The sequence below is a fragment of the Lynx canadensis genome, chromosome X (genome assembly GCF_007474595.2).
Source record: "Lynx canadensis isolate LIC74 chromosome X, mLynCan4.pri.v2, whole genome shotgun sequence".
NCBI lineage: Eukaryota > Metazoa > Chordata > Mammalia > Carnivora > Felidae > Lynx > Lynx canadensis.
The window spans coordinates 50,115,845-50,134,608 of NC_044321.2; the positions used below are offsets into that span (position 1 = coordinate 50,115,845).

Sequence of the window (18,764 nt, forward strand, 5' to 3'; positions counted from 1 at the left end):
ACACATATAGCAGACATAACATCCACCAGGATTTATTTTTATGAGGATTTTATTGTGGAGGATAATACAGGAGAGCAGCCACCAGGATTTATTTTGATGAGTATCTTATTGTGGAGGATATGGAGCAGCTCCAGGTGAATGGGTGGAGCTGTAGTGCCCTTCAGCTACCTTGGTCCCCAGGTGGTTTTTGTAGGTATTGTGGGTTTCTGTTAAGGCTGCAAGATTACAGTTGGTGTTTGAGGTAGCTAATCAACACAGGGGGAAGATCCAGCTGGTCAATGGCTTGTGGCTGGCTGGCCTGGTGCAGGGCTCTGCGGATAACTAAACGGGCCTGTGACAGTAGTGACCGTGGAGTGGCTACAGCAAGGAGAATAGGTCATAAGAAGCATTTCTCAGTGTAATTCTCCCACCCAAGACTGCATCCACCCTGCCCTGGATCCTGCAGCCCTAATTGCTTTCTTCCTTCTAAGAAATCCCCCCCGCCCGCCCTGTCCTCAATGCATGGTGCCAATAGGAACACACTGAAGTCTACAGAAGGCATGCTCAAGGCCACAAAACAGTCATTGGTAGGGCCAAAGCTAGAAATTCTACTAGTGATATCCCCCACCTTATCTTAGTAATCCTTTCTCTAATAAGGAATCTATAACTTCTCCACTGGGGTCTCAGGAGAGGGAGAAGATGGTATTTTCTCCAATTCATCCCACAAGGATTAGCTTGGGGAGTGATTTGTGGCCCTTGGACCTCCAAGCCAGAAGGTCTATAGAGCTAAGTTGCTTGACACTTACCTCGGGCCTGTAGCAGCAATGCAGTGCCTTTATTATCTTGCAAGTTCACGTCCAGGGAGAGACATGGAAGGTAGATGTTAGCACCGAAATCAATTAGTAGCTGGATGTACTCTGGCTCACAATTATGGTGGAGGCAGATTTCAAGGAGGGTGCGGGGCCGTGGGACACGAGCCAATAGGTGCTGGTCAGTACAGTTGTAGTTGGGGTCTGCCCCATAGAGCAAAAGCAGGCGGAAACAGTCAAGATGCCCATAGACTGCAGCCAAATAGAGGGGGCCAGAACATGAAGCTATGTTTGATGCCCAGACTGGTAGTTTAGCCTTGACATTGGCCTCTGCACCATGGCCTAAGAGTTCCTGAAGGATGGCAGCAGCACCATCACGGGCAGCTGTGAGCACGGGAGAACAGTTGTTGTAGATACTACCACCAGGACAGGCACCAGCTTCTAAAAGCACACGCACACAGTCCAGATGGCCATGACTGACAGCAGTAAAAAGTGGTGTCTGTGCCTTGACATCCAAGCTGTCAACATCAGCACCATGTGCCAGGAGGACCTGCAAACAACTGAGGTGGCCATAAGAAGCAGCCAAGCGCAAGGGTGTCCCAGGAACACCCCAGCCACTTCTACTGTTGATGAAACGTTTGTAACGCTCCTGGCACAAAAGCTGGTCCAAGGTATAGGAGTCGTTGTCATACACTGCTTGATTGAGAGCCTGCTTCTCCCCTGTGTCGGTGTCCTCCTCTTCCTTGTCGTGCTGCAGGAGGGAGAAAATCTTGGTGATGTCCATGAGGTTCATCTTGATTGATTGCAGCAGAACTATTCTCATTATGAGCACAAGGATATGCCAGATCTGTGGGTGACAAATATTGGAGAGAGAATGAGGGCCCACACCAAAAAGCCTGGATGCCAAACCTTACCCCCTCCACCCTTCACCATCAGGCTCTTCACTCATGTGCCCCCTGCTTTTAATTCCTACTTCATCTTACGTTAGGGCTCAGAGATGGCTTCCCAAACACATAAGGCCATTTCACAGCTTGGTGCCTTTGCATATGCTGTTCTACTTGACATTCAAACTCCTACTTCTGGGAAGCCTTCCCTAATCTCCTCCTCCCCATGCTCAGGGATTCCAAAGGATCACACTAGACTTTATCTATGAACTTTCACACTACATTTGCACGTATCTGTGCTTCAGTATGTAAACTCCAGGGTAAGGAACGCTGTATCCATCTGTATCCCTCCATTCCCAGTAGGGTCTACATCATTACTGGTGACTTGGTAGAGGCACCTTCCTTAGTTCAGAAAGTGTGGACTAATGAAATGACTCTAGTCTGGCAGTTGCTAGGCCAACAGAATGGTTTTTGTGTGTGTGTGTGTGGTGTCAAGTTGTCATCCCTGAGCATTCTGACATCAGTTTGATGGGGCAGGCCCTCAGTTCCACCTGTCAGCCTTTTAGATGAAATTCAACCTCCTCATAGTCCTTCATATGTGACCTCCACTCAGACTTAGGTCCCATGCTTCAGGCAACAGAGTTACACAGGAAATAGATGTTGAATGAAATTTACTAATTAAATAAATAGATGTCATTACAAAGAATAGACTTCAAGTAAAATGAAGTCAAAGAGATGGCAGAAAATAGTCATTTCCAGGGCAAATCGTCCTCTTTGGTGGACAACTGGTTTATCCTCCAGGACTACTTCAATACAGAAATCACTTTGATTCCAAGCACCTCCTTGGAACCTATGGACTCCCATCCCTTTAGGTCAAACCTTTTCCCATCCTCTCTGCCACACCCAGTTTAGAGCCTTGTCTCAATCCTCAACTCTTCTCTCACCATTATCCCCAGGCCTTATAAAATTACCCATGGCCCAGTGACTGACTTAACCCCTTGACCTTACCTGTCTTGTTCCTAGTGCTCAAAAGCCAAAGTCACCCACCTTAGTTTGTAATGTCATCAGGGTAAGCTGGTAGGTTTTCAGAGCTCAAGTCTTCCTTCTCTCCCATACCCTGCAGCCATGGTCTAAGGGCCATACACCTCCTTTTATTCACTGTATACCTCCATCCCTCTTTGTGAGCCTGGGACCTCAGGTACATACCTCATAGAAAAAAAAATTGTGAGGTGGGTGGGTGGGGTCTCTCTCAGCTTTAGGCCCCTCCTCACCCACTAACATCAACTCCATATATGGTCTTTTTACTCCTTTGAGGTGTGCAATAAGTAGAGGATTTTAGAAATCAGGTAGACCTAAGTTTGCAACTCAGCACCCCAAGTTACTAGCTGAGAAGACATGGGCAAGTCTCTTCTCTTCTTTGGGACTAAGTTTCCTCATCTATAAGACAGAAATGATAATCCCTGCCTCATGGAGCTGCAATATAGTAGGTCTTAAAGGAACTTCCTCTCTCTGTCCCTTCAACCTCCTGACTGGCTCCTTCCCCTCAACCATCTTAGGAAACAAAACACTTCTATGGTTCTTTGTCTTACTCTAGCTAGCTTTCTCTTCATCTCTCTTTTTCACCAAATATACCAAAGAGCTTTCTACCATCTACTTCTCTCTCATTCATTTCTTCAATCCCTGCAATCTGGCTCCACCATTCTTCAACCACACAATAAAATGGTTCTTTAAACAGTCACCCTTGTGGTTAAATTTGCTGGCTCCTTCTCTTATCTTTCCTTCTGTGACCTTTCTGGTACATCTGTCCCCACTGGCCACTTTCTCCTACATACTCCTCCATTGGCTTCCTGACCATCACCCTCTCCTGATTTTTCTCCCCTATGTTCTACCCTGAAATAGTTATGCTCCCCTTTGTTCTCTCCTTGATCTTCTTTCCATTCCCAGAGATGCAGCTCTCACTGTAATTCTGATGCTTTCAAGTTTATCACTCCAAGCCCCCTAGCTAGCTCTCTTTTCAGCAAAAAAAGTATATATTCACTGAATTTCTTCAGGTCCTTCAAAGTCAGCAGTATCACACTACCACTACCATCACTACCATCAGCAAAGTTAATCCATATCTGTTTCTCACTATCCACCTGGTAAACCAAACCAAAAACCCAAGACTCATCTCAGTCCGCTTATCTCTTTGTCCCACTTTCATCCAATTGCTCATCAAGTCCTATGGATTTTACTTCCTAGAGGCCTCTACAGGCCACCTCCCTCTGACTTATCCCCACTGCCAGTGCTTTACATAAGCTAGGTAAATCATTTTTTGTGTGTCAACTGTTGTAATAGTTTCCTAGCTAGTTTCCCCTTTTTCTTCACATTATAAAGCAATTGTTTAAAAATACAAATCTGGTCTGTGCCAATCCCGTTTTAAATCCCTTAATGGCTCCCCTTTCTTTCAGAGTATAGCCCAGATACTTTGGACTGGCTCACAGATTCTTTATGAGCAAATTTTGGCCAACATCTCCAGGCTCATTTCCTGCTACTCTACTTATACCCCAAGACCCAGCAATAAGGGAAGAGAAATTATGTCTCTCTGTAAACATCATGCTTCTTTCTGTCACATGTAGTTCCTTCTGATGGGTTAGTTTCTCCAGAATTTGTGCTCTTATATAACTATAGCAGTCAGGACACTGTATCGTAACTCTTTGAAATGGGTCTGTTTTTCACTCACTGCAGAATGACAGACCATGTAAAGTAGTAGTAATACATGGTCTGGAATTCTGCTTCAATTCAAGCTCCACAACTTAGTAGCTGTGTGACCTAGAGCAGGTCACTGCAGATTACTCTCTGTGCCTATTTCTTTATCTGTAAAGAGAGGATGATAGTAGTACCTGTTTCAGAGGGTTATTGTTAGGATTACATGAGTTAATATTTAAATTAATAAGTAAATGAGTTAATTGTTTAGGATAGCACCTGAATGTAGTAGTCAGTAACTCAGCAACTGTAGTACCAAGTGATTATTATTAGCTAGGTCTCCAATTTCTACTATTGCTCCTTATTTAAAGTCCTATAACCTCAGATCTGGAATGCACCAAATAAATCATTTAATTTAATTCCCTTAGTTTAGAGATAGAAAACCCAAGGCTCAGAGGAGAGCAGGACATTTTTTCTAAGGTCATATGGCTGTTATTACCCGTTGTCTCATTAGCAGGAACCCAGAACACACCTATAATCTTGGGCTTTTCAAAGCAATTTCACATAGTGGAGTAGGTAATATCATCCCCATTTTGTGGATGAAAAACACTGAGGTCTGAGAGGGCAAGGGATTTGCTACGTGCCTTACATCAAGGTAACAGCAGAGCCAGAAATAGAATCCATGTTTCCCTATTGCCCGTCCTGTTCTTTCTATTGCAACTTGAAAAGCAAACACGTGCCCCTTTCCCTTGCCTTAAGCAGTCACATTGCAGCTCCCTAAATCCTCAGCTTTGAGGGTCATGCTGTTTTCCAGGGACTTCAGTGATGGAAGGTTTCTTTTATGGATCATTTCTTTTGATAGCAAATAGGGATTCATTTACCCTTTGGTAGGGGAAGGGGAGGCTGGTTCCAGGGAGATGAAGAGGGAAAGGAGTATAGAGGGAAATGCTGAGGCTCTCATCAAGGTCATACCAGGAGCCTATAGCAGGGCCCATCTAATGAGCCTCCATAGAGAGATCAAGTCATGGACCCCAGCTGGCTTAGGGATTTGGTGAATTGTGCCTTATTAGACAGGATAAGAAAATCTAATTAATCTATTGTCTAACTTCACCTAGCTCTTATCAAGCTAAGAGTCATTACATGACCATTCTATGCAAGAATCCCTTTCCTGATCCCCAAAGTGCAGGGGTTTTTTAAACCTTTTTTGTGACATTGACCCCTATGGCATTCTGGTTAAGTCTCTTGTCCCCTCTCAGAATGGTTTTTAATACATAAAATAAAATACATAAGATTAAAGGAAACCAATTATATTGAAGTACAGCTATTTTTTAAAACTGCTTGATATAGTAATAAATGTTCTTTATTAACCCATTAAATACAAATATCTATTAATAATTTCTAAGTGATGATGAACATAAATGACATTTTTAGATCTCTTCCACAACTGTAATATGATATGAAATGTCTCATTTTTTTTCTGGTGACCAAATTATAGTAACTGGTAATACTACTGACATTTGCTGTCTGCATTCATCCTTGAAAAGAAATGGTAGAGACCGGCAGGAAGATGGCGGCGTAGGAGGACGCTGGGCTCACTGCGCGTCCTGCTGATCACTTAGATTCCACCTACACCTGCCTAAATAACCCAGAAAACCGCCAGAGGATTAGCAGAACGGAGTCACCGGACCCAAGTGCAGACGAGAGGCCCACGGAAGAGGGTAGGAAGGGCGGCGAGGCGGTGCGCGCTCCACGGACTGGCGGGAGGGAGCCGGGGCGGAGGGGCGGCTCGCCAGCCAAGCAGAGCCCTCGAGTCCGGCTTGCAAAAGCGGAGGGGCCTGACGGACTGTGTTCCGACAGCAAGCGCGACTTAGCGTCTGGGAGGTCATAAGTTAACAGCTCAGCTCGGAAAGCGGGAAGGCTGGAGGACAAAGGGAGGGTGAGCTGCGGAGCCCCCGGACGACAGAGCTCAGTTTGGCGGGGAACAAAGGCGCTCGCCAGCGCCATCTCCCCCGCCCATCCCCCAGCCAAAATCCCAAAGGGAACCGGTTCCTGCCAGGGAAATTGCTCCCTCCGCGCAAACACCCAACTCTGTGCTTCTGTGGAGCCAAACCTCCGGCAGCGGAACTGACTCCCTCCAGCTGCCACAGGGCCCCTCCTGAAGTGGATCACCTAAGGAGAAGCGAGCTAAGCCTGCCCCCCCTGCCGCCGTGCACCTTGCCTTCCCACCCCAGCTAATACGCCAGATCCCCAGCATCACAAGCCTGGCAGTGTGCAAGTAGCCCAGACGGGCCACGCCACCCCACAGTGAATCCCACCCCTAGGAGAGGGGAAGAGAAGGCACACACCAGTCGGACTGTGGCCCCAGCGGTGGGCTGGGGGCAGACATCGGGACTGACTGCGGCCCCGCCCACCAACTCCAGTTATACACCACAGCACAGGGGAAGTGCCCTGCAGGTCCTCACCACACCAGGGACTATCCAAAATGACCAAGCGGAAGAATTCCCCTCAGAAGAATCTCCAGGAAATAACAACAGCTAATGAGCTGATCAAAAAGGATTTAAATAATATAACAGAAAGTGAATTTAGAATAATAGTCATAAAATTAATCGCTGGGCTGGAAAACAGTATACAGGACAGCAGAGAATCTCTTGCTACAGAGATCAAGGGACTAAGGAACAGTCACGAGGAGCTGAAAAAACGCTTTAAAGGAAATGCAAAACAAAATGCAAACCACCACAGCTCGGATGGAAGAGGCAGAGGAGAGAATAGGTGAACTAGAAGATAAAGTTATGGAAAAAGAGGAAGCTGAGAAAAAGAGAGATAAAAAAATCCAGGAGTATGAGGGGAAAATTAGAGAACTAAGTGATACACTAAAAAGAAATAATATACGCATAATTGGTATCCCAGAGGAGGAAGAGAGAGGGAAAGGTGCTGAAGGGGTACTTGAAGAAATAATAGCTGAGAACTTCCCTGAACTGGGGAAGGAAAAAGGCATTGAAATCCAAGAGGCACAGAGAACTCCCTTCAGACGTAACTTGAATCGATCTTCTGCACGACATATCATAGTGAAACTGGCAAAATACAAGGATAAAGAGAAAATTCTGAAAGCAGCAAGGGGTAAACGTGCCCTCACATATAAAGGGAGACCTATAAGACTCGTGACTGATCTCTCTTTTGAAACTTGGCAGGCCAGAAAGAATTGGCACGAGATTTTCAGGGTGCTAGACAGCAAAAATATGCAGCCGAGAATCCTTTATCCAGCAAGTCTGTCATTTAGAATAGAAGGAGAGATAAAGGTCTTCCCAAACAAACAAAAACTGAAGGAATTTGTCACCACTAAACCAGCCCTACAAGAGATCCTAAGGGGGACCCTGTGAGACAAAGTACCAGAGACATCACTACAAGCATAAAACATACAGACATCACAATGACTCTAAACCTGTATCTTTCTATAATAACACTGAATGTAAACTGGATAAAAAAACAAGACCCATCTATTTGTTGTCTACAAGAGACTCATTTTAGACCTGAGGACACCTTTAGATTCAGAGTGAGGGGATGGAGAACTATTTATCATGCTACTGGAAGCCAAAAGAAAGCTGGAGTAGCCATACTTATATCTGACAAACTAGACTTTAAATTAAAGGCTGTAACAAGAGATGAAGAAGGACATTATATAATAGTTACAGGGTCTATCCATCAGGAAGAGCTAACAATTATAAATGTCTATGCGCCGAATACCGGAGCCCCCAAGTATATAAAACAATTACTCATAAACATAAGCAACCTTATTGATAAGAATGTGGTAATTGCAGGGGACTTTAACACCCCACTTACAGAAATGGATAGATCATCTAGACACACAGTCAATAAAGAAACAAGGGCCCTGAATGAGACACTGGATCAGATGGACTTGACAGATCTATTTAGAACTCTGCATCCCAAAGCAACAGAATATACTTTCTTCTCGAGTGCACATGGAACATTCTCCAAGATAGATCATATACTGGGTCACAAAACAGCCCTTCATAAGTTTACAAAAATTGAAATTATACCATGCATACTTTCAGACCACAATGCTATGAAGCTTGAAATCAACCACAGGAAAAAGTCTGGAAAACCTCCAAAAGCGTGGAGGTTAAAGAACACCCTACTAACGAATGAGTGGGTCAACCAGGCAATTAGAGAAGAAATCAAAAAATATATGGAAACAAACGAAAATGAAAATACAACAATCCAAACACTTTGGGACGCAGCGAAGGCAGTCCTGAGAGGAAAATACATTGCAATCCAGGCCTATCTCAAGAAACAAGAAAAATCCCAAATACAAAATCTAACAGCACACCTAAAGGAAATAGAAGCAGAACAGCAAAGGCAGCCTAAACCCAGCAGAAGAAGAGAAATAATAAAGATCAGAGCAGAAATAAACAATATAAAATCTAAAAAAAATGTAGAGCAGATCAACGAAACCAAGAGTTGGTTTTTTGAAAAAATAAACAAAATTGACAAACCTCTAGCCAGGCTTCTCAAAAAGAAAAGGGAGATGACCCAAATAGATAAAATCATGAATGAAAATGGAACTATTACAACCAATCCCTCAGAGATACAAACAATTATCAGGGAATACTATGAAAAATTATATGCCAACAAATTGGACAACCTGGAAGAAATGGACACATTCCTGAACACCCACACTCTTCCAAAACTCAATCAGGAGGAAATAGAAAGCTTGAACAGACCCATAACCAGTGAAGAAATTGAATCGGTTATCAAAAATCTCCCAACAAATAAGAGTCCAGGACCAGATGGCTTCCCAGGGGAGTTCTACCAGACATTTAAAGCAGAGATAATACCTATCCTTCTCAAGCTATTCCAAGAAATAGAAAGGGAAGGAAAACTTCCAGACTCATTCTATGAAGCCAGTATTACTTTGATTCCTAAACCAGACAGAGACCCAGTAAAAAAAGAGAACTACAGGCCAATATCCCTGATGAATATGGATGCAAAACTTCTCAATAAGATACTAGCAAATCGAATTCAACAGCATATAAAAAGAATGATTCACCATGATCAAGTGGGATTCATTCCTGGGATGCAGGGCTGGTTCAACATTCGCAAATCAATCAACGTGATACATCACATTACCAAAAAAAAAGAGAAGAACCATATGATCCTGTCAATCGATGCAGAAAAGGCCTTTGACAAAATCCAGCACCCTTTCTTAATAAAAACCCTTGAGAAAGTCGGGATAGAAGGAACATACTTAAAGATCATCAAAGCCATTTATGAAAAGCCCACAGCTAACATCATCCTCAACGGGGAAAAACTGAGAGCTTTTTCCCTGAGATCAGGAACACGACAGGGATGCCCACTCTCACCGCTGTTGTTTAACATCGTGCTGGAAGTTCTAGCATCAGCAATCAGACAACAAAAGGAAATCAAAAGCATCAAAATTGGCAAAGATGAAGTCAAGCTTTCGCTTTTTGCAGATGACATGATATTATACATGGAAAATCCGATAGACTCCACCAAAAGTCTGCTAGAACTGATACATGAATTCAGCAAAGTTGCAGGATACAAAATCAATGTACAGAAATCAGTTGCATTCTTATACACTAACAATGAAGCAACAGAAAGACAAATAAAGAAACTGATCCCATTCACAATTGCACCAAGAAGCATAAAATACCTAGGAATAAATCTAACCAAAGATGTAAAGGATCTGTATGCTGCAAACTATAGAAAGCTTATGAAGGTAATTGAAGAAGACTTAAAGAAATGGAAAGACATTCCCTGCTCATGGATTGGAAAAATAAATATTGTCAAAATGTCAATACTACCCAAAGCTATCTACACACTCAATGCAATCCCAATCAAAATTGCACCAGCATTCTTCTCGAAATTAGAACAAGCAATCCTAAAATTCTTATGGAACCACAAAAGGCCCCGAATAGCCAAAAGAATTTTGAAGAAGAAGACCAAAGCAGGAGGCATCACAATCCCAGACTTGAGCCTCTACTACAAAGCTGTCATCATCAAGACAGCATGGTATTGGCACAAAAACAGACACACAGACCAATGGAATAGAATAGAAACCCCAGAACTAGACCCACAAACGTATGGCCAACTCATCTTTGACAAAGCAGGAAAGAACATCCAATGGAAAAAAGACAGCCTCTTTAACAAATGGTGCTGGGAGAACTGGACAGCAACATGCAGAAGGTTGAAACTAGACCACTTTCTCACACCATTTACAAAAATAAACTCAAAATGGATAAAGGACCTAAATGTGAGACAGGAAACCATCAAAACCCTAGAGGAGAAAGCAGGAAAAGACCTCTCTGACCTCAGCCGTAGCAATCTCTTACTCGACACATCCCCAAAGGCAAGGGAATTAAAAGCAAAAGTGAATTACTGGGACCTTATGAAGATCAAAAGCTTCTGCACAGCAAAGGAAACAACCAACAAAACTAAAAGGCAACCAACGGAATGGGAAAAGATATTTGCAAATGACATATCGGACAAAGGGCTAGTATCTAAAATCTATAAAGAGCTCACCAAACTCCACACCCGAAAAACAAATAACCCAGTGAAGAAATGGGCAGAAAACATGAATAGACACTTCTCTAAAGAAGACATCCAGATGGCCAACAGGCACATGAAAAGATGCTCAGCGTCGCTCCTTATCAGGGAAATACAAATCAAAACCACACTCAGGTATCACCTCACGCCAGTCAGAGTGGCCAAAATGAACAAATCAGGAGACTATAGATGCTGGAGAGGATGTGGAGAAACGGGAACCCTCTTGCACTGTTGGTGGGAATGCAAATTGGTGCAGCCGCTCTGGAAAGCAGTGTGGAGGTTCCTCAGAAAATTAAAAATAGACCTACCCTATGACCCAGCAATAGCACTACTAGGAATTTATCCAAGGGATACAGGAGTACTGATGCATAGGGGCACTTGTACCCCAATGTTCATAGCAGCACTCTCAACAATAGCCAAATTATGGAAAGAGCCTAAATGTCCATCAACTGATGAATGGATAAAGAAATTGTGGTATATATACACAATGGAGTACTATGTGGCAATGAGAAAAAATGAAATATGGCCCTTTGTAGCAACGTGGATGGAACTGGAGAGTGTAATGCTAAGTGAAATAAGCCATACAGAGAAAGACAGATACCATATGGTTTCACTCTTATGTGGATCCTGAGAAACTTAACAGGAACCCATGGGGGAGGGGAAGGAAAAAAAAAAAAGAGGTTAGAGTGGGAGAGAGCCAAAGCATAAGAGACTGTTAAAAACTGAGAACAAACTGAGGGTTGATGGGGGGTGGGAGGGAGGGGAGGGTGGGTGATGGGTATTGAGGAGGGCACCTTTTGGGATGAGCACTGGGTGTTGTATGGAAACCAATTTGTCAATAAATTTCATAAAAAAAAAAAATAAATAAATGTGTGGCCAGAGACAAAAAAAAAAAAAAAAAAAGAAAAGAAAAGAAATGGTAAGTTTCAGTTAGAGATTAGGGGTGAAAAAAGGTAATTCTTTGCTCCATCCATGTTTTATGACCCTTTGAATTCTAAGGCTCTTTTGTGGGTCTATGAATACAAGTTAAGAACTCCTACAGGAGAGTGGCTGGTTTTGGTGGGCCCTAGAACAGTTCTCTAGGCATTACTAGACTAATTTTAAGCTTCATCTTCCTCCCCACAACCTGAGGAGCTCTGCCTTTCTGCTCTTGAGCCCACCCAGATGCACCCCCCAACAAAGACAACACACAGAGACACAAAGACAAATCATTATCTTCTCTGTTTTGTATAGCTGCAATTTCCCTCAAGAAGTGGGTCCATTTGGACCCCAGAGCCTAGGTACACATACTTTCTTGGGACACAGACAGCAGGAAGCCATCATCATAACCCTCCTTCCCTCTGTGGGCAGATTTCCCTACTAACCTCCCAAGCACCCCCAGAAACCAGATCCAGTGGGAAAACCCTATGGAGGGTGGTGGTTACGGGTCCATGGGCCTGCATTCCTAAGGGTTCATTCCTCCCTGGCTGCATAATTGGGTTCCAGACTCCAGATACTCACTGGGCTTCTGCCTGAGGCCACGCTGCCAAGAGTCGCTGCCACTGCTGCCCCTCTTGTGAAGAAAAGGGCCCTGGTGGCCCCTCTGCAGGGAGCCCCTATTTGCCCCAGGGCCTAAGCAGGCAAGGTCCCTTGGTTTCTACTTTTAACAACACTGCCTAAAGGCTAGGCATCAGGGCCATGGGCTAATTTTAGGCTACCCTCCACCTCCACCCCCCTTCCAAGGGCTGTTTTATTTTACCCTTTCTGGGAGCAATCCAAGCAAGAGGAGGGGTGCCATCTGTGGGGAAGTCCTGGAAGGTCTGACTCACAGATAGACAGGTGCTTGGTGAGGCCAGGGCTCAGGCTTCTAGCATGTCCCCGCTTACCCCTCCCCACCATTGAAACAGGCAACACAATCAGGTCCCTGCACTGTGAATGTTCTCACCTAACCACCAAGGAGCCTGAGAAGGCCAGGCTCATCTAGCACATCTCCCTATAGGCCAAGGACTCTTTCCTTTCTCTTCCTAACTTAGCCTCTCTGAATTTCCTTTTTCCACTTTTGAAGGTTCAGCAACATATTGCTCTCCCCTCACCCCACCCTGCCCTCACTCCCAAGAGTGAGGAGGACAGTTGGAAGCAGAGACCTCCATATTGGAACATGTATCAGTAAAGCAGTAAAGTTTAATAACTTTGAGAAAAACTTGCTCATTTATAAAGACCTCCACAATCCAGTAATCCCAGCTCTGTCTAAAGAAAATGCCCACAACTTTTCTCACACCTAAGGCATCAGATATGTTCAGCCCTGGAAACTTTGTCAAAAGCTCAGCTCTTAAGAGTATCATTTTATCTCGGGGCACCTGGGTGGCGCAGTTGGTTGAGCTTTGGCTCAGGTCATGATCTTGTGGTTCATGAGTTCAAGCTCCACGTTGGGCTCTGTGATGACAGTTCAGAGCCTGGAGCCTGCTTCGGATTCTGTGTCCCCCTCTCTCTCCGCCCCACCCCTGCTTGTGCTCTGTCTCTCTCTTTCAAAAATGAATAAACATTAACAAAATAAAAAAGTATCATTTTATCTCCCTGGTTGCCTTTAAATGAAGGCAGTGCTAGGGAGATACTTTTAGAAATAGTCACATTGTCTATTTTAGGTGTCACTCAAAAAGAATCTGGGAGCCATCTCCCTCTTCCCTCTGGGAAAAAATGCCAGCCTAGTGTTTGGTATACAAACTACACCACAATCTGATCATGCCAAGAAACTATGGAGAAACTAGCAAGTCGCCACTATGTGTAATGTTCTAGATGCAGGAAGAACACACAGAAAAGTAAGACATGTTGTCCCTGAAAAAGCTCACAGTCTATTAGGAAAATCAGACATGGAAATAATCATACCTCACATAAATGCAAAAATGCCAGAACTAAAATCTGCCTATGGTTATCCTGCATTCATGTCGATCTCCTAAGGGGAGTCCAGGGGGTTACTGTGGGGTTCTGTCTTCTTACATGCTCCCGCAAACAAAATAACTTGAATTTTTCTGCAAAGATATTCCAGTCTACCCAGAACCTGGATCCCCAGACCTCAGAGTCCTTCTATTTCCCTTCCAATGACCAAGGAAGAGAGAGTTTCAATTAGAAAAAATGAAAAGTCAGTGAGGGGACCAGACCTATGTTGAGATAAAGCACTAGCAACCTAGTTTCACATGATTACTTTGATGTTAGAATCTACACATTGAAAGGGAATTTCCACATTTCTGAGAGATGTTCAATTACTTCTGATTAAATGTTTCCAATAACAGGACACTCTCTACATCCAGAAACTGCAAATCTAATTACTTGGCAGCTCAGTTAGTTTTTCTTTCTGCTAAATTTATATTTGCATCTGCAACCCCTGAGATTGACAGTTGAGCCTATCTTTGCTCACCCTTAAAACCTCAGAGAACATGATCACTTCCTTTGCCCCCAAATAGCCCTTTAGGGATCTGAACTCAGGTGTCCTATCCTTTATGTCACCTTATTTCAGGGAAAACAGTCCAACTCTTTAAACTATTTCTTTCAAGCTGGTAATTACCCAATCCCTTCCTCAGCCATGTCTACCACACTTATGAAGTGATCATGAAGCCTGCTAACACATTGACACCACTGAGGAATTCATAGGATGCCAGATGACTTCTTAAGAAAGTGTAAGAGTATCCCAGTGTGATCAATGAAGATCAGAAGCATCAAAAAATGTATCTGCTTCAGCTTAGTTTGAGCCAGTGGTCTAGAGCTATTAATTATCATTAAAAAAATTTTTAAATGTTTATTTATTTTTGAGAGGGAGACAGAGCGTGAGTGGGGGAGGGGCAGAGAGAGAGGGAGACACAGAATCCGAAGCAGGCTCCAGGCTCTGAGCTGTCAGCACAGATCCCAACACGGGGCTCAAACCCACAGACTGTGAGATCATGACCTGACCTGAAGTTGAATGCTTGACTGAGCTACCTAGGCGCCTCAGCTATTCATTATCTGAGGCCTTGTGCAAACCTCACTAGCAGCCAATAAATAAACTATTATGATGCTAAAGATGAAAGAGTAGGGTATTATTCTTGGGGAAAAATATTAGTCAGAATTTTTTGTAGTAGTAATTTTTATTGAGGTAATTGTATATTCACATGTAGTGTAAAAAATATACAAAGATCTCTTGTACACTTTACTATTTCCCCCAATGGTAACAGTTTGCAAGATTATATAGTACAATATCACAAGTAGGATATTGACATGATACAATCCACCTATCTTATGCAGATTTTACTTGTAGTCATTTGTGTACATATGTATATTTACTGCTATACAACTTTATCACATATATAAATTCTTGTGTATACCACCACAGACAATATAGTTCTGTCACAATAAGGATACCTCATGTTGCCTATTTTTTCATGTTGCCTTTTTACAGCCCTATCCACCTTGGTCCCTAACCCTGGCAATCTCTAATCCGTTCTCCATTTCTATAATTTTGTCATTGCAAAATTATATAAGTGAAACCATACCTTTTGTAATTCACTCTTTTTCATCTAGCATGCCCTTGAGATTCATCCAAGTTGCTGCATGTATCAAGTTTGTTTTTGTCACTGAGATTCTGTGGAATGTATGTTTGTTTAACCACTGACCCAGTGAAGGATATCTAGGTTGTATGTAGTATTTGGCTATTAAGAATAAAGCTTTTATGAAAATCCATGTACAGGTCTTTATCACAGTAATTATATTGTAGACTTTATTATTGGGAAGAGTGTAATTAGCTATTTTATAATGGTAAAAATATATATAACAAAATTTGCCATTTAAAACATTTTTTTTTAATTTAGAGAAGTTTAGGTTTACAGAAAAATTGAAAGTATATAGATTTCTCATATACCTTCTACTCCTACACATGAATAGCTTCCTCCATTATCAATATCCCTCACAAGAGGGATGTCACAAGAGTAGGACATTTATAATAACTGATGGACCAAAATTGACACATTTTAAGTCCATAGTTTTCATTAGGGTTCACTCTCAGCATTATACACTCTATAGGTTTGGACAAGCTATAACAATATTTATCCATCATTATGGTACACAGAGTATTTTCACTGCCTCAAAAATCTGTGCTCTACCTATTCATTCTATCACCACCCTAAGCACAAGGCTTCAGTGATCTTTTTACTGTCACCATAGTTTTGCATTTTCTACAGTGTCATATAATTAGAATCATGCAGTATGTAGCATTTTTTTTAATGTTTAATCATTTTTGAGAGAGACGGAGAGAGACAGAGCACGAGCGGGGAGGATCAGAAGAAGAGGGAGACACAGACTCGAAGCAGGCTCCAGGCTCTGAGCTATCAGCACAGAGCCTGATGTGGGGCTTGAACCCATGAACCATGAGATCATGACCTGAGTCGAAGTTGGCAACTTAATCGACTGAGCCACCCAGGTGCCCCGGTATGTAGCTTTTTTTAGATTGGCTTCTTTCATTTAGCAATGCACATTTAAGGTTTTTCCATGTATTTTCAGGGCTTGATATCTCATTTCAATGCTGAAGAATATTCCATTGTCTAGATATACCAATTTATTTTTATATTTACCTACTGAAGGACATCTTGGTAGCTTCCAAGTTTGAGCAATTCTGAATAAGACTGTTCTAAATATCACCTGCAGGTTTTTGTGTGGATATAATTTTTCAACTCTTCTGGGTAAAAACCAAGAAGTGTGATTGCTGGAATGTATGATAAGAGTATGTTGAGTTTTATAAGAAACTGCCAAATAGTTTTCCAAAGTGGCTATACCATTTTGCATTCCTACAAGTAATGAATGAGAGTTGCTTTTGTTCCACGTACTTTTCGGCATTTGGTGTTGTCAGTATTCAAAATGTTGGTCATTCTAATAGGTGTGTAGAGGTATCTCATTGTCATATTTTGCATTTGATTGATGACATATGATGTGGAGCATCTTTTCATATGCTTATTTGCTATCTGTGTGCATTCTTTGATGAGGTGTCTGTTATGATAACTGGCCAATTTTTAATTTATTTTCAATTTATTTATTTAAATTCAAATTAGTTAACATACAGTGTAGTATTGGTTTCAGGGGTAGAAACCAGTGATTCATCACTTACATATAACACCCAGTGCTCATACCAACAAGTACCCTCCTTAATGCCCATCACCCATTTAGCCCACCCCTACCCATCTCCCCTCCAGCAACCCTCGGTTTGTTATCTTCCTTTAAGAGTCTCTTATAGTTTGCCTCCCTGTTTTTATCTAATTTTTCCTTCCCTTTCCCTATGTTCATGTTTTCTCTCTTAAATTCCACATATGAGTGAAATCATATGACCCTTGTCTTTCTCTGACTTATTTAACTTACCAAAATACACCCTAGTTCCATCCTCATTGTTGCAAATGGCAAGATTTATCTTCTTTTCTTTTTCTTTCTTTCTTTCTTTCTTTCTTTCTTTCTTTCTTTTTTCTTTTTTTTTTTTTTTTTTGGATCGCTGAATAGTATTCCATTGTGTTCCATATATATATACCCAACATCTTTATCAGGGGACTGATGAATATCAGTCGATGGACATTTGGACTATTTCCATAATTTGGCTATTGTTGATAGCACTGCTATAAACTTTGGGGTGCATGTGCCCCTCTGAATCAGCATTTTTATATCCTTTGGATAAATATCTAGGAGTGCAATTGCTGGGCCATTTGGTAGCTCTATTTTTTATTTTTTGAGGGGCCTCCATACTGTTTTCCAGAGTGGCTGTACTAGTTTGCATTTGCACCAGCAGAGCAAAAATGTTCCCCTTTCTCTGCATCCTTTCCAACTTCTGTTGTTTCCTATTCATCTTAGCCATTCTGAGAAGTGTGAGGTGGTATCGCATTGTGGTTTTGATTTGTATTTCCCTGATGATGAGTGATGTTGAACATCTTTTCATGTTTCTGTTAGCCATTTGAATATCTTCTTTGGAAAATTGTCTATTCATGTCTTCTGCCCATTTCTTAAGTCGATTATTTGTTTTTTGAATGCTGAGTTTGATAAATTCTTTATAGATTTTGGATACTAACCCCTTATCTGATATGTCATTTGCAAATATATTTTCCCATTCTGTTGGTTGTCTTTTAGTTTTGTTGATTGTTTCCTTTGCTGTGCAGAAGCTTTTTATCTTGATGAGATCCCAATAGTTCATTTTTGTTTTTTGTTATTATTTTCCTTGCCTTCAGAGACATATCTAGTAAGAAGTTGCTGCAGCTGACGTGGCCCATTTTTAAATTTGTTTTCTTATTGCTGAATTTTAAAAGTTCTTATTGTAATTTGAATAACAATCCTTCATCAAATGTATCTTTTGCAAATATTATTCCTAGTCCTTGGCTTCTCATTCCCTTAACAGTGTCTTTTGAAGAGTGAAGTCTTTTAATTTTAATGAAGTCCAGCTTGTCAATTATTTCTTTCATGGATTGTGCCTTTGAGATATATATATATATATATATATATAAAGCTATTGCTATACTAAAAGTCATCTAGGTTTCCTCCTAGGCTGTCTTCTAGGAGATTTGTAGTTTTGTGTTTTACCTTGTCCATGATCCATTTTTAGGTGGTTTTTGTGGAGGGTGTAAGGTCTGTGTCCTGATTTATTTATTTTTTCCTTTTTACTTGTGGATGTCCTATTGTCCTAGCACCATCTTGATAGTATTGTATTTCTGTTTCACTCATGAGAATTTTGTAGTTTTCTTTATGTATATCTTTTACATATTGTGTAAAATCTATCCTTACATATTTCATTATTTTGGGGGTCCTAAGGTAAATGGTTTTGTTTTTTATTTTAAATTATACTTATTCATTGCTGGTA

The 18,764-nt window shown here is 41.8% G+C and overlaps 1 protein-coding gene across 2 annotated transcripts; it reads right to left on the minus strand.

Annotated features, from left to right (window-relative positions):
- Nucleotides 1-53: 53 nt before the first annotated feature.
- ASB12 (ankyrin repeat and SOCS box containing 12) lies at nucleotides 54-12,551 on the minus strand. Of its 2 annotated transcripts, none has more exons than XM_030305840.1 (3): nucleotides 12,437-12,551; nucleotides 786-1,635; nucleotides 54-357 (listed from the first exon to the last, which is right to left on the minus strand). In XM_030305840.1, exons 2-3 carry the CDS (start codon nucleotides 1,609-1,611, stop codon nucleotides 224-226), a joined length of 960 nt encoding a protein of 319 aa, XP_030161700.1. In that variant the 5' UTR covers nucleotides 1,612-1,635; nucleotides 12,437-12,551; the 3' UTR covers nucleotides 54-223. The 2 variants fall into 2 exon arrangements, with proteins under 2 accessions (XP_030161700.1, XP_030161698.1); XM_030305838.1 differs by lacking the exon at nucleotides 12,437-12,551 and adding an exon at nucleotides 2,720-2,800.
- Nucleotides 12,552-18,764: the final 6,213 nt, after the last annotated feature.